At 38.6% G+C, this 22,483-nt stretch overlaps 1 protein-coding gene across 3 annotated transcripts in view; it reads left to right on the plus strand.

Annotated features, from left to right (window-relative positions):
* Window positions 1-1,298: 1,298 nt before the first annotated feature.
* Window positions 1,299-22,483, plus strand: part of LOC133135464 (protein FAM83H-like) — a 29,445-nt gene continuing 8,260 nt past the window's right edge. Inside the window, exons 1-5 of one of the 3 annotated variants that reach the window (XM_061252491.1) lie at window positions 1,299-1,531; window positions 8,830-9,310; window positions 10,769-10,810; window positions 11,414-11,578; window positions 14,975-15,099. In XM_061252491.1, the coding sequence (XP_061108475.1) occupies window positions 8,867-9,310; window positions 10,769-10,810; window positions 11,414-11,578; window positions 14,975-15,099 (776 nt within the window). In that variant the 5' untranslated portion in view covers window positions 1,299-1,531; window positions 8,830-8,866. Of the gene's footprint in view, window positions 1,532-8,829; window positions 9,311-10,768; window positions 10,811-11,413; window positions 11,579-11,631; window positions 12,942-14,974; window positions 15,100-22,483 lie in introns of those variants that run through there. The other 2 variants (XM_061252499.1, XM_061252507.1) reach the window with 2 other exon arrangements.

Genomic DNA, 22,483 nt, shown 5'->3' on the forward strand with positions numbered 1-22,483 from the left:
GCCAAACAATGCAATGTGGTACTGTATATGGCCTAAAAGAATTTGGTCTCGTCTGACCATAGCACTCTCTTCCAGTCATAATTCCAATTACGTTTGCCAAACTCCAGACACAATGCAGCGGAGTTGGTGACTGTCAATTACTTAAAGTGCATATTCTGTCCCAAATCTCACCCATGTTGCAATAACATGGCAAGCACCATATGGGCGCAACAATGAGTCCCTAGTGCACAAAGCAAAGTTCAAAAGAAACGTACAAAAATTATAAAGACATAAAACATTTTAAAAATGACTAATTATGAAAAAAATCTCCAAACAAACCAAAATACAAAGTTGAAGATGTTGGGCAGGACACAGGCCAGAGCAGGGACACAGAAGACAAAAACCTCAAATAGTTATTCTAGCTCCTGTAAAAGCAAAATGTCTTCCGTAGATAGATTCCCTCCTCTGATCTAAAATCTAACTATAAAGTACAGAAGAAAACAAAGTCATTCAAAGAGCCAACAAAACCAAAAAGAAAATGTCTGCACAAACGGGTATAGTGAAAGATATCAAATAAATTAATTTGGAGTGGAGCTCCAAATTATAGGGAGAGAGAGACTCACCAGCACGTAACACAGCAGATAGTATTAAAGTTGGTATTCAATTATAAAATAATTACTCCAAATAAATTCACTCAAAATAGTTGAGTATTTACTATATACTAATACTAATATTTTACAGAAACGTTTCCTTAAATATGTTATGTGACATCTGTCCCACTCAGCATTTTTACCTGGTTGTTCAATAATAGACTGCAGAAAGGCTTCATGACCTTTCATTTTATTTATTAACCAAACAAAAATAATTTCCAAAAGTCATGAAAATTGGCAACTTGATAAACATTATTTTTGTTGTCAGTGATTGATTCAAAATTATGCATAACAATTAAACATGTCATAAAATATAATATAAAATTATATATATATATACACACACACACACACACATACACACACACCCTCCAGGCACATGTCTGATCTGAAGTGATTTGATTTGCAAATGTTTTCTATGCTCAGGATTACTTTCCTTTATAATTGTTCTAATACATGAGTTTTATATTGCTGTTAAACAAGGAACATTACGATCGCCCATTGACGCTCAAAAAATCAAAGTAAAATTACGCTGTCAAATTCATACGCTCTTTGGTCAAATTAGCTCTATTTTATATCGATTTCAGGAGCTGCGGAAAGGTTTTTCCCTCCGCATGCGCAGAAGAGGCTAGTATTCCAGAGCTTCAACACACCTCACCCCTTCCTAGTCCCACCCCATCCAGCTGACGGCTGAAAGCTTTCGTTTTATTAGTTCTTGTAAGGACGAAACTGGTTCTGTCATATTTCACAAGGCTTTTAACTTCCTTGGGTGGAGTTCTTAGGCAGAAAAACATGTTTCTCCCCGTGACCACAACATGTGGGGGAAGAAAACAGCCGGGAAATAGCTACTTGTGTAGGAGATAGGAAGATAAAGTTAACGCAACCCAACAGAATACTTCATGGTAAGTCGAATTGATAAGTGTTTGGTCGTGCGTTGGAAGAACTGTTAGCCAACTACATTAGCATTACGGTGTTTAGTATGAAAATGTCATCGCGAAGTGTTAAACGTTTCCAGTTTCTTTAAAAACTCGGGTTTGTTTACTGTATCCGTTAACTAAGTTACATTATTTATTTTCCCGGCAATGTTCACGAAAATGGAGGAGTTCTCGTTCCGAAAAGTTTTGCTGCCGATATACATGTTTAATGGCATAGTCTATAAAGCCTATAAGTCGATTGTTCATACCCAATGCCATTCAGTGCGACAAAAACTACTGCCAGCCAGTTGTGTTGCCTGAGTTTTGAGCATTGCAAAGAGTGTAGTCTAGGCCTACTTGCGCACAGTGGAATTGAGCCACGATGTAATTTAATTCCTGAATTCCTAGCTATAAACTCCTGAGGTGGCGACTTTGGTACAGGAGCTCAACCCGTTACCCCAGTTTCTGTTGGTGCAGATTGCAGGAGTGAAAAGTCAAGTTAATTCTACTCGCAAATGTATTCTAAAGTTCAGTCAGGTAAAAAAAAAAAAAAGTGAATTATATAACCTACGCGATTTTCATGAACCAGTGACAAGAACATAATTATTGCACACCGAACGAAGAGAACATGCAGTTTAGCCCGTCTAGGTTTGCCATTTACCTACAGTTCAGCAAGAAAATGTAAAATCTGCGTAAAATGTGATGTTCCCTAAAATATTATTTTAAGATATTATTTTTGCTTTTTTCACAGTAGTCCATAAAACGGTTGCACAAGACCCATTTTCCAAATGAGTCCAAATTAAATTTTAGCAGAATACCTGGTCACTATGCATTGCTGCAATGATATTAGGCCTTAAGCTAATAGTCATAAACTCTAAGCTCCAAGTTTGGTTCGTCTTGGGTTTACCGTCGAAAAGTAATTTGAGGGTAAGGACAAACATTATGATACTAATACTACTATTGCTGGCTACTACATGATAATAGCAATAATAGTAATAATGATAATCATCATAATCATAAAAAAACAAAAGAGCTCCAGCACTGCATGTGTGGGTCCCTGATATTTATGTTTTCAACCACCAGGTCCTTGTCATGTGTAATTGCCACCAATTAAGCACAGGCAGACATTGACAGTAATGTGATACGAAGTGATTTCTGAAAAACCGTGTTGTCCTGAGGTGGTGACTTACCTAGTTCAGCCTGTTCACCCAGGTTCTGATGCTGCAGATAGCAAGAGTCATTTTTTTTAAGTAAATTTTATTTTAAAGTTACACATTCAAAATACCTTGGTAAAATGCAGTTGAATTATACACCCAATTCTTCAAAAGGTTTTCCTGCCATTGACAGTGTGGGCTGACATCCAAAAAATGTTTGCAGCTTGCTAGATAATCAGTCACTGCATATCTGTAGTTCCTTTGAACAGTGAATCATGTACAAAACTTCATTGGAATGTTCATAATGCTGCCTTTGTAGTCCATTCACCCACACAAGCCTACCAAGATTGGTTAGTATTGGGCATACCAGCTAAAATCAATTTGAGGGCAACCAACCAAAAAATTGTGATACAAAGAATGAATAATAATAACAAAAAGTTGATCATTGCCAGTTGTGTCAGTCTATGTTTTTCCCCTTCAGTAAAATCTGGAAATATTTTGTCTGCTGTATCTAAGAACTGACCCATGTCATTTTCTTGTGCAAATCATTTGTAATTGCCCACCCAGACCTACACTTCTTGTTGAAACTAGGAATTGAGTCTAGTGAGAAGGTTGTCATATTGAGTTTGCACACTCGCTATTCATCAAAACTCCTGACAGCTTTTAGAAAATTGAATGGAATTCTAGCATTTAACTTCCAGTAGAATACTTGCACTTAGAACATTTTACATTTTGAATGACATCCAGCTACCACCCAAAGCTTTCTTTTTTTCTTGCCGATAGATGATTATTAATAGGTTAAATATTTAATGTTTAGACTGAGCCATAAACAATTTGTAGTTCATTACATACAGAGAATTAATCAGTATTTGAATAGGAAGAGTTTTGATCACTGGATTTTCATCACATTTCATACCTCATTGTAAAGTGTGACCATCATAATAAAGTCGTAATGCTTAGCCTAGGTATTGGATATTTGCTAGGATACTTAACGTTTCCATTGCAGTGAAGGGCATATTTTGAAATCCATGTTTTCAATTACAACTGACAGAGGTAGTAAATTTGCCTCAGGCTATTTCAGCCCCTCTCTCTACCCAGCTTATATAATGGCTTAGCAACAAAAAGCATAATCAAAACATGCTTTTCAACATATACATTTGCCATATTCTGTTCATATTAGATGAAGACATATCCTCTATTTCATCGTCTTTTGACATTTGATAAATTAATAAACACAACACATACAATAGTTGGACAGCATCATCTTTATGAGAAAATAAAAAGATAGTGTCGGCATCTATTAAAACAAGTAATCTATCATTACTCATACCCATCCATCATTTTTATGCTGTATTAAAGCTGGCAAACAACCAGACCTACCTGTATACACTCTCCGCTATTCGACTCCTCTGCAGTGTCAGTGGATCACCTCAGGTTATATTTTTCACATGGGGAATGTTGTGAGGTTAGTTTGCAGTTAGTTGATCTACATTTTGTTTTTTCAATTGGCAGTGATCTTTTGACTTAAACTCTGATCATCTTTTTCATATTCAACCTGATCACCGCAGTTGAAAAACATACACTTGGATATTTCTGGAGAGACAATTAGCTCTGTAAGATATGGGTTGCAGAACACTGGACTTTTTGCCTGACATGGATCATCACACATTCCTGATCTCTTCACCCAAGACTGGAGTAAACAAGGACAAGCTCCTACCTGTGCAGCTGCATCCTATAGCAACCTGGCTTGGTGTCACATGTCACCTAGTAAGGGAAAGTAGCTTAGATACTCTGATATTTACAATGTGAATAAATATATACATTGTTACCATAAGCACTGTGCACGACTGTTTTATTCTGGGAGGGGAGGCATCTGGGGACCTCAATCCAGTGGTGGAGGGAGATAATGCATGTGTTCATCTTGGATGGCTTTTACTACAAGGACTGATGCATACCCAAATAGGTGTAGTTAGAAGAGGTGTGCTGTAGTAGTATACTTTGTGTTCTTAAATGGCTTGCTGGTTTAATGCAATGCACAAATACTGTTTGGAGGGCTGTGTGGTTTGTTTGAACCTGCGATTAAACAGTTTTTTGGTAAACAAAGATGACGTCAGTATTGTGCTTTTAATATAATGCACAATCATTAAAGTTTGCTCTAATAAAAATTATACAAAAAATGCAAACAGGCCACAAAGGGCATTTAGCACACAATTGACTTTTAAATATGGACTGAAAAGTATGGTTTGCACAAAATAACAGAATCACCACATGAAAAAGAACTTCAGCTTTGAACTAACTAGATCACAATTACAAAGGTAGCTAAGTAGATGGATCATAAGAAGTTGAATGCCACTTAGCAGTACACGTCACTGCTGTAAGAGCTCTGACTATCAATACTTTGGTATGTGAGTTCTAAACAACATGAGGCATATACAGTAAGAGAGTTCCAAAAAGGTCAACTAATCAATACCAACAAATTAATGTGGCAAATGGGAACAAAAAAAAAAAAATTATGCCAAACATAAAAAAACTGCATCAGAGAAGAGGAACAGTGGTTGCTCTACATCTGCAATGTTTGGAGAAAGTCAAAGGAAGCGGTCAACCCACACTGTCTGTCAACTGCTTAACATGGTCATGGACCTATAATAGCATGAACAGTCCTCTGATACAGTTCATAACTCTTTATTAGGTACACTGATCTTGTACCAGGTAGGACCCCCTTTTGCCTCCAGGACAGCCTGAATTATTTGCGCCATGGATTTTGGTCCGCGTTGATTCAATAGTATCAATAGTAGCAGTTTTCCAGCCACGCATTAATGCGACAAACCTGCCTCATCCCAAAGGGGCTCTATTGGATTGAGATCTGGAGACTTTGTGGGCCATTGGAGTAAACAGAAGTCACTGTCATGTTTGTGGAACCAGCTTGAGATGATGGCTGCTTTGTGACATGGCATATTATCCTGCTGGAAGTATCCATTTAACAAAAAATGTAGATCTTGTTCATGAAGGGATGCACATGGTCAGAAGCAATGGCTTGCAGTGGCACTCAAATGATGCTCAGTTGGTATTAAAGAGCCTAATGTATGCCATGGAAACCCCCCACCACTGAATCATTGCATCTCCATTGTCTAGCCCCTAATCTAGTCAAATGCACTTATTTAATCAGTACCTCTTATATCCTCTACCCCTCCCCACGCCTTCTTTCTCCCCTACCAGATCTAATCACCCCCCTCCCCACCTCCTTGGTTTTCTTTCATGGCAATGAACATTGGTCTGTTGTTTCCAATGAGGTATAATTTGTCATTCTCCCTCAGTTCTTTGTTCTTATTCATCATTCAATAATCTTGACTAGTTTTTCTATGAAGACATACCTGCATTTAATTTTGTCCTTACAGAGGAATACAGCAAATTTCCACAGAACCATCTGCATTTTGCAGCAGAAATCAAGATTTGTCAGATCCAGGGTAGGAATATTTTAAAGGGGGCACAATAAATGGGGCCAAATTACTTAATGATATATTTAATATATGTAAATTGTAGTCGTGATCTACTAGTCATATGTGGGCAATTCAATGTCAGTAAAAAGTTTGAATTCAGTAAAAATGCATTTTACTTACATTTATCTTGGCTTTTATGAATGGGATTCAATGTAGTTCTGAATGTCTACTCTTGGTTTTAGCCTTGGGTTTTCTCTGTGAAGAGACTGCATTTGTGAAGACCAAAGGGCTGTCTTTGGGAGAAAAGCAAGCGATTTCATAGCTTAGAACAGAGGGGAAATCAATCATCACAAGCATCAGGGACAGCATATTTTCTGTTTACTAGAACGTTAAAAGTATTTTTGCTTTTATGAAATTGGTGGTACAACTTAAACTATTGAGGGCTGACACAATTTAGTCAATGAATGGGGAACACTGGTGATTTATTTTCTTAACTAACATTTTTTGAAGGATTTTTTACATGGCACGCCTGACCTTGCCCAATGGCAAACCATTCGGAAATGCTGTTTTACTCAGTTTTACTTAGCAGATACATTTTTTTAAATCCCTTTAGATTTCAGTGGCGTTTGTGAATTTTTGTTACCCTTTGCCCTGGCAGACCATCTTCCTGCACTTCGCTGACATCAGTGGAAGCCGGCATGGTCTCCTTCTGTAGCCCTTCCCCTTCAGGGTTTGGTGTGCTGTGTGCTTAATAGGGTTGGGCTTTTTCAGTATTTTAATGGTTCAGGCATGACACTGACAAGGGGTTATTATAGCAAGAGGATGGGCATATTCAACAATAAGCTACTCGCTGAACAACAGATCTTGTAACTATGGGACACTACCTGAGAAATGGCTCGGAACAAAATACAGAATACATGTAGACTGAGTTGCCCGCTAATACGCGACTGCACTTCTTCCAAAGTGAAAAATTTAACAAGCAACCAGTTTTTCCACGTTCATGGCTAGTCTACTATAGTTCAAGGACACTAGCTTGTGTTTTCATTTTACAATTGATACAATTGATATAAGGTATTCAACTCTTCAATCGCATTGTCTCAATCACAAAATCCTATCCACTTTTTTGACACTTAGTGTAATTTTTCCCTTAACCATCCCAAGCTGTTTTTTGTTTTATTTTGCTTCAAAGGTAATACCAAATACAAGTGATGTTTCTGATTCTAACCAGATCTAAGATGAGCTGCGTTGTTTTCAGCTGTGTCCCTCTCATCTATGCTGTGAGCTTGCAGCACAGCTGTTTTAATTTTTCATCCATCAACATGTTACAGCCTACGTAGCCTATGCCACCATTGTATGCGAGGTAATTTTATCCCAAATTTATCTTCACTGTACTCTGTTTTTTCTCTGTAATGATCTTGTGCGATGGCATTTTCTGGCTCTAACAATTCCATGGGATCAAGAAAGCCATTATTTAGCTTAACAAAATTAAGAGGCAACATGTCCTTAGTAATTATAGAAATGACGTGCTGTGCAATATGCTTTTTTTCTGGTTGAATCGCACTCACGTTTAAACGTTTAGAGGGTTGCTATCAAAAAATAAAACCTTCATGCCTCTGCAATAGATATTTTGTGGAGGGGGACTGCCTCTGGATAGCAAGTGGTGTGGTCAGGTTGAGACATGCTGTAAATATGATAAATGCTGCGTAATATTTACTATTGCGGCACAATGAATTGTGCCTTGGGGTTGATTGGTGAATAAAAACCACTCCGAGGCAAACTCAGGATGGTACATTGGGTGAATTGTGAAACAAGTAGCACAGTGCATCAGACTCTGCAGCTGTGAGATACCTTGTGTACAAAAGATACCTTGTGCACATAATATCAGGAGTGCATGAGAAGATGGTCTGATGAAAACCATTAATTAAAAAGAAGATGATTGGCTTTGCGGATATGTAAATTGAAGCAATGTATGCTATGGTAAAGGGCTTATCTGTGCAAGATTTATAGTTTTTGTAAAGTGATGGTTTGTTCAGTGAAACCATGTAACCTTGGGGTTTGTATAGTGGTGTAGAAGATTCCATGTACTGGCCCCAAGAAATATGTGGTTTATTTTGTAAGGTTTTAAAGGTGTTTAGCTTTTTTGGCAGAAGTGGGAAAATATGAATACAAATGAGGTTGCACCACAGAACCTCTTGGATTTCTGTGTGTTGGTTGACAGTTATGATATATAGAATTCCTGAAAATTGGGTTTCATTTTCTCGCTTTGCCGAATGTCACAATGAAAAGGGCATTGTGGCACGAAATATGATATTTCAAGCTCCATAACTTTATTAAGAAAAATCTTTAAATTTGTATGTAGGGATATTGTTTATGTAGTAATCATATCCCCCAGATATTTGTCCCTAAAAATGCACTTAAATGGCTCTACCAAGAAAATCAAATGTATGAAGCTCTGGAATTGAAATCTCATAATTGTCTACTAACACACAGCGTGGACTTGTTTAAAAAGGCCTGGTATTACTTGTCGGCTGAAATGCAAACGAGAGGGAACCTCGTACTGGGGCTCAATCATTTTAACATTCGTTTAAAAAATAAATATCCGAACAATTGAGCTTTTTTACAATGGGAACAGCTGTATTCCATAGGGGCCTTCATCATTGTATATCCTCCAATTGTTCCTTTGTGTCCGTTCCAGGCTTAGCCCCGCTCCCCATCCCGCAAGGCTTCCTGTCATGGCTCGCCGCTCACAGTGCTCCTCTCAGGGAGACAACCCCCTGGACCCTAACTACCTGCCTCCCCATTATCGAGAGGAGTATCGGCTGGCCGTCGACGCTCTCGTGGAGGAGGACCTACAGGGATACTATGAGTTCCTGCAGAGAGCAGATGTGGTGGACTTCCTGTGTCTCCCAGAAGTAGAGCACATTAGGCGCACAGTGCAGTTCCCGTGCCAAAATGTCCAATCGGAGCTGCCCTACCTACAGGATGGGGACAATGCTTCCTCTGACACCTACTGGCCCCTTCATTCTGACCTGGACGCCCCATCTCTGGACCTGGGCTGGCCCGATCATCGCAGCTTTCTGGGGCCTACGGAGGTCTCCATGTTAGTGAACCCCTCAGATCCCAACATGCCCAGTATCAAGGAGCAGGCCCGCAGGCTCATCAGTAAGGCTCAGCAGGTGGGTCTTGTGTTCTCCACAGTCAAACAAAATCCTTAACCTGCCCAGTACAGACTGTTGCTGGGAATCATGTGGGTGGGTGTAAAATTATTTGCCCAGGGAAATTTCAGTTTCAGTTGGCACACTGAAACTGTGATTCCTCTGTGGGTATTATTTAGTATCTAGAATAGCCATCTTCTCTCATGAATTCCTCTCTGTATACAAAAAAAATTACATCCAGTTTGCTAAGATATTTTAGTAACTAGTGAAATATATAGTATAAACGGAACAAAGAGCTTGTTGTCTTGGCATGTGTGTACGCTGTGGTGATGCAATCTGTGACCAAGTTTTTCCACTTTGTTATTGTCTACAGCTTCAGGGAGTATGAATGTAGCTTTTCTTTTACTGAGTGACTCACAAACGAACATGGTGCCTTGAACTTATGACATTATGATATTAAAGATCTAACCATGTCATCAAAAGAAGCAACAGCATATATTAAGTAATTAAAGTGGATGTACAATGCTCTGTACTCCGGCACATTGGATCTGAAATAAAACCGTGAATATGAGGTTACCGAGCAGACTGTTTAATTTGTTTGTAATTTAACCCTCAGGGTGCTCGCGGGCCTGAGCACCTGCCCTTTTTGTTTCCTCCTCAAAAAGTGTCAAAGTGATGATTGAAGGGCACGGACGGTGCGGCTGACTGATATTTAAAAAAGAGAGAAGTCTGTCACTTGCAGGTTAATTATTAACCAGATTTTTGTTAATAAGGCAAAGCAGCCACGTTCAAATAAATACACTAATATTACATTAGTCAGGGTACCACTCACATGCCTTCTTAGTAGCCTACAGTTAGTAGTAATGCATTTCACTTGGTCTGTATGTTTGGTTGTGTTTTGTGTTTATTTAAAGCCAGACTATGCAGTTTCAAAAGGCAGGGCACGCAACAGTGTTTACTAATGTCAAGGATGTTGCTGGAGAAGGATAAAAATGCTCAGGTTCATTAACTCTGGATGCCAGGGCTGATAACCTGCAGCATTAATGTTTTAAATGTCTCTAAAATGAAATGTTTTGATATCTTAATGTAAACAAAAACATGAACAATGGACTGAAATGCTGAATATTTTTGGTTATGGTTTAAGAATGAACTGCTCATTCTTTACCATATTGTAAGTGGAGTAGAGTCTGCCTTTAAGGTGTGAAGGTAAGACAGGTCATATTTCCTTTTGCTGGCTGTATAGTATGGGGTCAGGTACCAGCCCAGGTAAAACTGTGTAGCCCAGTCATTTCATGACTGCTAAACTAAGTAAATTAATATTTAAACATGAAATAAATGAATTACCATTACATGCTAGACCTGTGACAGAGCCTCTCAGTATTGGAAAACTCACTGGCAGCTAGCAATAAGTCAAACCGAACAGAGGCAAGTTACAATGGGTTTGTGGCGGAGTCGTAATACTACAGTGTGATTTCATAGGGTGGGGGAACAACTAGAAAAGGAAAGCATAAGGACAAACTCGTAAGTTGGCTTGAAAAGGCCATTATTGAAAATGCCTGTTCACTTGCAAGAATTATAACTAATAAAATTTGGGTTGATGTTGCTCATGTTACTCACTGTGCCAGTCCGTTAAAAGCTTTGCATGAGAGACAGTCTGAATCTGTGGAGGCTGATTGTGACTTGAGCTGCAAGTGTGTTGTTCAGATTTTGGACATCCCATAAATGTTTATCAATGGGAACAGACATAATACAATCCAATACTACTGAATCTATAGAAAAATGTGGAATAATAAGAAAAAATCTGAACAGTAAGTTGGCTTTTTCTATTCATTATTCATAACTACTCATTATTTTTTAATATGAGGATGCATCACACAACCACATACACACACTAATCAGTGGCCTCCAAAATTGAAATGAAAATTGCAGAAAAGAAATGGGATCAGACTTTTGATCAGGTCAATCCAAACTGGACATTCTTAGTGATTACACTGTCCACATGCTTTTGCTTTTCATAACAAAAACATGAACGTGAACAATCACATGGATATGCTGTGAAACTGTGTGTGTATGAGGTAACTGGTGTGGTGATTACATGTTTACGCTAATTTTGTTGTACCGTAGGTAATTGCTGTGGTGATGGACATGTTCACGGATGTTGACATCTTTGCGGACCTCCTGGATGCTGCCATGCGTAATGTTGCAGTTTACATCGTGTTGGACGAGCTGAATGCACAATACTTCACTGCTATGGTCGCCAGTTGCAAAGTCAACCTGGAGATGGTCCAAGTGAGTCTTTTAACATAAGCAATTTTTAACATTTAATTTTTTTTTTGAACCACAGAAACTGATCATAGTTTGAATCAATACTTGCAGTTTGTCTGCGCTCTAGTTTTTGCAGTTCTGTATACTGACTTTATTTCTGCAGAAAGTGCAGTATATAGTGCACTGTAATAAAGGCTGAATTATATTGCCTGTGTTGTGAGAGAATGTGCAGTATATTGTATAATGTCAGAAAATGGTCTATACTACAGTAGAGGGCATGGCAGTATATTATCTACATTGTTAGAATATGCATTATTGTTTACTGTAGTACAGAATGCAGTGCAGTGCCAATACTGCAGAATAAAGTACAGTATATTGAGATGGCTGGTATGTCATCTGCCTGGTAATGAGCTGGTGGGACATACCCCTATACCCTATACAAAACTGAGTCTGAAACAGAAATGGCCATAGTGCCCTCTGTACCTTCCTGCCTCATGTAATTAACAATTCACATACAAAGTAACAACAACTGTGTTTCTTCCTTATTATGCTTCTTCTTAATTTCCTATTCATTTTATCATCACAAATGCTCCTGTCCCATAGTGATTAATTCCCTATTGGACATTTACACTCAATTTATTAAGAACACCTGTACACCTACTTATTCATATGATTATCTAATCAGCCAATCCTGTGGCAGCAGTGCAATGCATAAAATAATGCGGATAGGGGTCAGGAGCTTTGGTTAATGTTCACAACAACCATGAGAATGGGGGGAAAAATGTGATCCCAGTGATTTTGACCATGGAATGATTGTTGGTGCCAGACGTGCTAGTTTGAGTATTTCTGTAACTGCTGATCTCCTGGGATTTTCATGCACAACAGTCTCTCGAGTTTACTCAGAATGGTGTGAAAAACAAAAAACATCCAGTGAGCGGCAGTTCTGCGGACAGAAACACCTTGTTGATGAGAGAGGGCAACAGAGAATGGCCAGACTGGTTCGAGCTGACAGAAAGGCTACAGTAACTCAGATAACCACTCTGTACAATTGTGGTGAGCAGAAAGGCATCCCTGGAATGCACAACACGTCGAACCTTGAGGCAGATGGGCTACAACAGCAGAAGACCACGTCGGGTTCCATTTCTGTCAGCCCAAGTACAGAACGCTGAGGCTGCAGTGGGCTCAGGCTCACCAAAACTGGACAGTTGAAGACTGGAAAAATGTAGCCTAGTCTGATGAATCTTGATTTCTGCTGAGGCATACAGTTGGTAGTCAGAATTTGATGCCAACAGCATGAATCCATGGACCCGACCTGCCTTGTGTCAGCAGTCCAGGCTGGTGTTGGTGGTGCAATGGTGTGGGGAATTTTTTCTTGGCACAGGTTATGGTAGGTTATTATTTTTATTATTATGACTAGGGGTCCAAGCAGTGCATCTGCTGAAACCCTGTTGCTTTTGTGCTGGGTTTGTTCATTCTAATCACTAATTGCTTGAATGCCACAGCCTATTTGAGTATTGTTGCTGACCATGTGCATCCCTTCATGGAATGTTTTCAACATCTTGTGAAATCCATGCCGCGAAGAATTGAGGCTGTTTTGAGAGCAAAGGGAGGACTACCCTGTATTAGTATCCAACAATAATAGCATTTTGCGGTGCTGCCATCTTGTTCTTCCACATTCAACCAAAGATAAGATGTGATCATTGTGATGATGCACTGTCTTTCAACATATCCCCTATCAATTTCCCATCAACTTTCTAGGGAGATTGTCCAAGACAAGTGAGTAATCTTAGTCACCTTAACATCTTTGGTTTGACCCGATGACGTTATATGGCTGCGACCGTGTGAACTGTACAAGAACAGTCCTGTGGTTTTACCTTTATTTTAGCATATCGTGATCAGTGCAAGTCTCAAATAAGTTACAAACATCACAGGTGTCCAATCCAATGTCTGCTAGAATCGAAATTTGTAACGAACACATATTTGAAAACATGCAAATAATATTGCAGATAATGAAGTTTACACCTCTGGAATCGCATTAGCTGCCATTAACTGATAAACAAAATCGTAGCTAGCTGCCAATGATTCAAACAATTGCTTGTACCTCCTACACATATAGCCCTCTAGTGAAGCTCCTTCATTAGTTTGGCCTTCATTGGCCTTCTGCAGCATTGCACTGCCTACTTGGACCCCATGTATCGCTTCTGTGCAGCTATATTTATTGTTATTATTATTATTATCATGATTATTATTATTATTATTATTATTATTATTATTATTATTATTATTATTATAGTAGTAGTAGTATGCCTATATTAGTATTACTAGGCTATTGTGATTACATAATTATAATTATTAGGACTCATATCAAGGGCAAGGCCAACTTCAGCCATTCATTCAAGGGTTCATTTTTTGTTACTCATTTTTTAAATCAAAATAAATTATGAATGAATGCAACTGTGTTTTTTCATTTACTCACACGATACGAACAGGTCAGAGCCCTCATGAAATCCATTCAGGTCCTACTAACAAAGTAACATACATTGATAAATCCCACATTGTTTGTGTAAATGCATTGCCATGATTTGTGGTCAGATTCATTTGGCTCATGTTTGATGCCAGATGAATCCACTGACGCTCTGTGACACTCACACTGTTTATGCTGCATTTAATATTTCTGTTCATGTATTTTTGCTGCATATAATGTTTTTGTTTGTGATTGTAGTTTCACCATGTAGAAATGAATATGGTGTTTATTTATAGTCCCATTTATAGTTTATTTCAGGGCACTATAAAGTTTAGGAAACACAGTTTCACATGTGTTTGTGATTGCTCAGGTGTATTTATAATTGCCTCCTTAATGGAGGTATAAGAAAGCACTCAGCACCTAGTCTCTCCTCTAGTCTTTGATCACCTTTGGAAACTATTATTGCTGTTTATCAATATGAGGACCAAAGTTGTGCCAATGATAGCTAAATAAGCCATCATGAGACTGAGAATCAAGAATAAAATGAAAAAGGTATTTTTGGTGGACAGATGAGATGAAGATTAACATGCATTCGCATGCAAGATTTGCATGCAAAGGATATGCAACTAAATACTAAACATGACTGTTTACATTGTTGTGTCCAAAACATTATTGTGCCCTGAACTGCGGGGACGGGGGGCGGGGGCTATGTATAAACACTGCTATAATTACTACATTTGCAACCAAAATGTATAAAAATGCCCTTTATTAAAATCTGACTGTGCACTTTAACCACATGTGATATTTGTATTACTAATCTCAAATTGTGGAGCACAGTGGCAAACAAATAAATGATTAAATAAAACATTATGGAGGGAACTATTTTGCGCTGCAGTTAATGTGCTTGTTTGTGCAGTATGTATTTCTGTTACAATTAATGTGTATTTGTGCCCCAGATGATGCGTGTCAGAACTGTGTCGGGCTCCACTTATTTCTGCCAGACGGGGAAGTCTTTCAGGGGTCAGATGATGGACCGCTTCCTGCTGGTGGACTGCAAGGCTGTGCTCAGTGGCAATTACAGGTAAATCTTATTTTCTTCCTCAAATGATCAGTGCTTCAAGGTGGAGTGATATAACGAACCACCGCTAACCAACTGAACAGCCTTGTACCTGGGCAAACACTTGGGCGTTGCCTTCTGGAGCTACCGGCCACAGTTTACTCTAATTACATTACATTACATTACATTAATGGCATTTGGCAGACGCTCCTATCCAGAGCAACGTACAACAAAGTGCAAAGTGCATACCCATAACCAGGGATAAGTGCGCTGAAAGACCCTAGAGGGAAGTACATTTTCAACTGCACAACAAAGTTAAGGACTAGGGCCTATTTGATTATTATTTTGTTATTTTTTTATTCAACAGTTTGAATTTGATCTGAGACCTTGGGGATCACCCATCCACCACAACGTGATGCACCACAATACTCCCCGTGACAAATAATTTAATAACCTATAACCTACAGCTATCCTGTAATACGGTTTCAGTATGCTGTTTCAGCCACTCCATCACCTTATCCTTTGGTCACTAGTTATGTCTCAGAAAGGGATTGGTATTGGGTGGGTATTGGGGCAAATAATTTAGGGAGGCACAGGTGAAGCAAGGGTTTTTAGATGGGGAAGTATAGACCTATAGGTTGGGAAGGGGGAGGGTGTCGGAAGTGGCAGTAAGGGTACAGTTAAGCAGAATATTAAGTGTCAAGTGTTCCAATAGGATTTTCTTAACTCCAAATACCCAAGATTTTCCGTTTTCAGTTCTGGTGTACACAAAAAGGCAAACGCTGGCTGCAGGCTTTTTCTTTTGCTTTTGCTTTGTGCTACTGGCCTGGACACTTTTAAAATTGAATCCATGTTAAGCCCTTTTAGTGCAAGATGGCAGTTTGAAATAAATGTGTCCATGTCTAAACCATTCACATACAGTGCATTGTGTCCATAGAAATGTGTGTGTGCTGGATACACAAATAGGCAGACAGCGAACAATAGGCTTCAAGAGACAGTCGGAGGTAGAGTAAAGTTTGAAGGGCCTTTTACTCTCCTTTCTCTCAAAACCAAGTTTTTGTAAAACTGAAATGATACAAAAACCAATTACACAATGCTATATGACACCACATGTATATAAAACAAATAACAACATGAAAGTTAAGCTACAAAGCGATAAAGTACTACACAGTATATCACTTTTAAATTATATGTAACTAACTGTAAATAAAATGTGAATAACTTGTAGACATTCGTAAGTAGCTTGTGCTCATTTGTATATATATACTGTAACATTCCACATCACAGAGATATGAACCGAAACATTTCCAGAGCATATGAATTGAAACAGAGCTAGAACTTTCACGAAGCTAATCTTAACCAAAAACAACAGTGAAGATAGCACATATCAATGCACAGGGACTAATAGGAAGCTAGCATTAGCTTGGCAAACATATAATGGAGGCCAGCGTTCACTTGCATAAACAACACAAATTGCTCAAAACACATTAATATGCTACTGCAAATTATGTACCGATACTTTCCAAGACACGATTGTACAAAATATGTCCATTTCTAAACCATTCACATACTTCCCAGCTGCTTCTGAATAGCTGGTGCATTAAATCACTTCCATAGAGCAGGGATTGAGACTAACGGCGTCCCGGGGACGATAAAACGTTCTGTGGAAATATCTGAATTATTTTCTTAATTTACTAATCGCAAAAGTTAACAAGATGGGAAAGATTAAAACAAGCTAACGGTTATCAGAAAACACTTGCACAGGCTGCTGTTGACACTGTAGTTTGGGGAATGTGAGTCTGAAAACTTAGTTAGAAACTAACTGGTTTCATTAATTCTTTGGTAAACTGAACAATATTCTATCCAAAATCACTTGGCTGAAACAGAGAATTGGATTTCCAGTACCATGGACTCACTGGCTGTAATTACATCAAAGGTTGGGGCAGTTGATAAAAAGATAGCTATCTTATAGAATAAAGTTGATAAAAAATTAGAAAATTACAGCAGAAGAGACAAATTGAGAATAATCAACTTACCTAAAAGGGACAATAGGTAAGATTTTTGTGTTAAAACATTGTCACAAGACCATTGTATATCCCTTCCTATCATTGGAAAAAGGCTCACTGACATGTTAACTCACCCTCTGCCTGTTTTTATAGTCCTTAAATTATGGTTTCAAATGGTTCCTGTGCACCACTTTCATACATAAGACGCATGTTTCCTGGGCAGAATGCGTCATATGTGCACTTAAATATCATTGCAAAAGGCTTAGTACATATGGCCCCTGTTTTTTATAATGTGGTTACCCCACAGTGGTGTTTTTTTTTTTTTTTTTCTCCCCTCTTCTCCAAGCATACATTAACTTCTGTATAGAATCTAATCTCATCCACATTTTTATTAATTTTTTTCCCCTCTCTCTCTTTTTGGATTCCTCCTAATGCTTATAAAACAGGGAGAATGACAATTCAACGAAAAGTCTATTTTTTATTTTTTTAATGACACTTCCCATTATGATTTGGGGAAGGGATACTCATATCTTTGCAGGTGATTGATTTTGGGCATATGAATTCTAAAACACTGGGCTCCCCAGTCGACTTTCTTTCCATTGTTGAATATGCAATGAAGCGATGTGGCCTATATTGTTATCTGATGCAGGTCATAGTTTTTGACTTTTGATCATTTTCATTAGGAATGGCCTAGCCAACTGATGAGATTTGCTGTTATATTTTTTTTTCCTTTGTTTTTTCTGTTTGACCAGTAAGAATATCCCCACTAGCTGCCTGTAGCGTAGAGGGGCGGCCTGTAGTGTAGTGGTTAAGGTACAGGACTGGGACACGCAAAGTTAGGGTTTCGATCCCCGGTGTAGCCACAATAAGATCCGCACAGGCCCTTAATCCTGCATTGCTCCAGGGGAGCTTTGTCTCCTGAATCGTCTAATCAACTCTTGATAAGAGCCAAATGCCATTAATGTAATGTAAAAAGCTGTCTATCTCTAGTAGCACTGTCAAAAGTTTTGGGATGTGGAGTCAAAGCTACAGCAAGGAACAGCAAGGCCAATTCCTTTGTTTTTGCAATATACTGAATAAATTAGGGGTTGAGATAAAAAGATGAGTACGCGTTCAGAATTTCTGCTGTTATTTCCTGGTATTTAGACCTAGATGTGTTAAACTATTTAGAACATAGCACCTTTGGTATCAGACCACCCATTTTTTAGGTGAGTGAAGGTATTTAAGTAAATGACAGAAAATAACATTTTATATTTAGTAGCCTATCCCTTGCTTGCAAACACTGTACCAAGCCTGCGACCCATTGACATCACCAAACAGTTGCATTCTTCTTTTGTGATGCTTTTCTGCAGCCTCTTTCAATTGTTGTTTGTTTCACAGGGATTTTCCCTTCAATCTCCTCTTAAGGGGGTGAAATGCAAGCTCAATTCAGTTAAGGTCTGGTAATTGACTTAGCCACTCTAAAACCTTCCACTTTTTCTCCCTAATGAAGTCCTTTGTTGTGTAGTAGTGTGTTTTGGGTCATTGTCTTGCTGCATGATGAAGGACGACATTGGCTCAGTGGTAAGAGCAGTCATCTGGCAGTCGGAGGGTTGCCGGTTCGATCCCGCCCTGGGTGTGTCGAAGTGTTCTTGAGCAAGACACCTAACCCGAAAATGCTCCTGAAGAGCTGGTTGGTGCCTTGCATGGCAGCCAATCGCCATCTGTGTGAGTGTGTGTATGAATGGGTGAATGAGAAGCATCAATTGTATAGCGCTTTGGATAAAGGCACTATATAAATGGCTACCATTTCCCTTCTTTCTCCACACTTTGGCCTTTCCATCACTTTGGTAGAGGTTAATCTTGGTCTCATCAGTCCATAAAAGTTTGTTCCAAAACTTTTGTAGCTCATCTGTCTGCTCTTTTGGGGGTTTTTCTTCACAGCTCTCACAATGTTTCTGTCATCAACTGCTGTTGTTTTCCTTGGTTGACCTGTTGTACGTCGCTCTGGGTAAGAGTGTCTGCTAAATGCATTGTAATGTAATGTAATGTAATTCGTAGAGAATATAGCTTGTGCCTTACAATGGTGGACTATGGTTATAGCGCATAATGGCGCGTATACCTAGTTTAAAAAAAATTAGTTGACCTAATTTTAAAATAGTTTCACTGACTATAAGGCCGGACAGCCATAGGCTATTCTCTAGTGGTTAGTTGGAAGGAAAAGAGAGCGTAGAATGTAATTGTGAGCTTGTGTGCTTTTAGATAATAATGCATCAGTTAAAAATAATTTAAAACAAAGTTACACAAACAAGTAATCTAGTAACTATAATGGATGACAAAAATAACAAGACTAATGCCCAGATGCGCAGCCTTACTTGAGGGTTAATATCCGACGATATTAACCCATTCTCAAAACAGCTGATCCGCGGTCCAACCGTCGTCGGCGGGAAAGTCTCTTGTTTGGAGAGTCTGGGATGCTCCAGGGCATGAATGCTGTCCAGGTACCGTTGTCCCGGGGGAAGGGCGTCTCTGGCGGGACCAGGGAAGGCATCGTCGACTCGTAGGTGGAGTTGTCTTGTTGTTGACTGTCACTGTATTGGTTAAATGTCCATTAAAATTACAGCGGGAGGCGGCGCGGAGTGCGTCATCAATGACGTAGACAAAGGCATTTCCCCGTTTGAAAAAGTTCTTACATTGGCCCCAACAAATCCAAGGCTAAAACCAAGAGTCGACATTCAGAACTATTTATTGTTTATTAATCTAATTATCTATCAATCTAACAGAGCACATCTGAGCAACAAGGGACACCTGTCACATGTTCCAATACTTTTGCTCACCTAAAAATTGGGTGATCTGATACAAAAGGTGATATGTTCTAAGCGGTTTAACAAATATAGATAAACATACCAGGAAATAAAAGCTGAAATTTGGATCTGTCATCCCATGTACAAATTTTGACCTCAAACTCAATTGTCTTCAGTGTATAGCAAAAACAAAGGAATTGACCTTGCTGTTCCAAAACTTTTGGTGGTGACTGTATATTTTCATGACTGGTTTTCTATATGGTGAGCATATAATGATCTGTACACTTGGGCTTTATCCCTTTTTTGTACCCTTTTCTCAGTTATTGGTGGGGATTTCAATTGTTCAAAAACCACCTTATCTTATCAAGGAAAACAAAAGTGATGCCTGAAGAGCTGTACTTCCTAGAGATAAGGATTTTACCTTTTTCGCAGCACATCATGAATCCTTTTCTAGGATTGATTACTGTTCATATCTCAGCTGGCCCTGGAAATATTGACCTTGCGATATTGGCATAGTTAATATTTCTGATCATGCTGATGTCAGTCTTGATTTTTATCCTCCCGACAGAGATTCCTGTTCATAGAAGGTGGCGGTTAAACCCCACTCTTTTTAATAATTTAGAATTTTTTAAGGAAGCAATAGGATTTGGATAAAAGGCACTCTTTTATAAGAATATTACCAAAGAAGAGGTGCTAAAAGTGATTAGTTCTCAAGAATGGAAAGGCCCCTGGTTCCAGTGGTTTTTCCTCTGAATTGTATAAGAAATGTTTTTGGATTTCTTTGAGCTTGGACACCTCCCTTGTTGATTTTAAAGAAAAACAAACCCTCAGAGTAAGCTCTTCTTTTAGACCAATATCTCTCATTAACTTGGATAGCAAGGTTCTTTCCAAGACATTGGCTTGAAGGTTGGAGAATGTTTTTACTACTACTGATAAAAATGGATCAGACCAAATATTATTCATCATTCAGTACTGTGCCCAGGCTTAGCGTAATGCAGTAGTCATATCATTAGATGCAAAGGCTTTTGTGTTGAGTATGACTACCTATTTAAAGTTCTGTATTGTTTTGCTTTTGGGGAAGAATTTATCAAATGGAAGTTATTTACCCTGCCCCACAAGCCTCAGTTCTTTCTAATGGCATGCAATCCCCCTCATTTCATTTGGGGTGTGGTACCAGGCAAGGTTTTCCCTTATCCCCATTACTTTTTTTGCCAGCACTTGAGACACTGTTTTACTCCCAGAATTCCTGTTCTTGTTGATCATTTACATTTATTTGGTTCTTTTTCTGGTTATAAGGTAAATTATAACAAATCAGAAGTAATGCCACTTGGTAACTTGAGGGAGACTGCAATATTAAAAGATTGCGCTTTCAACTGGTCAAAAGATGGATTTGCTTCTCTGGATTTGTTTCTCCTAAGCTTGTTCCAATTTTATAGACAGTTAAAAGTGATCATGACAGGCAGATGGACTTGCCTATCTCATGGCTTATTAAAATCTTATTAAAATGAATATTTTGCCACTTCTGTATCCATAAAAAATGGTCCCTCTATGTAACGAAAAAGGTGGTTGCTTTGTCTAATTTACGGTGCTATAATTGGGCATGTCATGCCAACGTCATATCTGAATTGATTTATTATGATCCGTGCCCTTCATGGATTGATCTATATTCATTACATACATGCACCTTATTCTATTATGAGTATACTTACAGGGGATAAAAAAAGAAACGTCATTGGTAATAAAACACAATCTTATCCTTGGGAGTCCATTCAAGGTATGGAGAGATATTTGGAATTTTTTGTGAAGAAAATATTCTTATCCAGAATAGAGCATTCCCTGCAGACCTGGGTCATCGTTTTCTAATTTGGTATAAAAAGAGTGTGCTTCATATCTGATTTATTTGATGAAAATGGCTTATTATCTTTCCAACAGATTCAGTTGAAGTTTGATACCTAGGTTGTTTTTGGCTTAGGCATGTCATAAAATCAAAAGTAAGTCTTCCATCTCGCATATCAGCTGAAACTGCTGTTGATGCTTTTATTTTTATTTTTTTTATTTGTTCCATCCCAACTCTCCTGCCCCCAACATTCCATCTCCTTGTTTTATAATCTATTTATTCTAATTCCACTGAAACCAATGCTGCGATGCTGGAAGAGTGGGCTAGGTGGCAATGCAGACCTTGAATCCTATTAGACCCTAGTAACATTGTTGTCTGTAACAGAGCCAGGGAAATTCAGTATGAAATAATGTTGTCTCCACCGATCCCCAGTGACTTGCAATAAGATGGACCAACAGTTCTCCGCAATATGCCCAAAATGTTAAATCGACCTGCCCTTTAATTGACACTTTTTGTACTAAAATACAGATGGAAATGGAGCATATTTTGGGTGACCATCTTGTAGAATAAGCCTATCTTTGGGGTGATGGATGATGCCAGGGGTCTGGTTTCCAAGCAGGTCACCCTTGACAAAAAAATACTGTTTGGGTCCCTTTATTTATTTATTTATTTATTTATTTATTTAATAAAGCCTAGCTTAGTGCAATGTGTTGCGATATTTGAAAACACTGAGTAGGGAACTGAAGAGACCGAAAACAGGTCATCGTATTTTGGTAACAGTA

Source organism: Conger conger, chromosome 1 (genome assembly GCF_963514075.1).
Source record: "Conger conger chromosome 1, fConCon1.1, whole genome shotgun sequence".
NCBI lineage: Eukaryota > Metazoa > Chordata > Actinopteri > Anguilliformes > Congridae > Conger > Conger conger.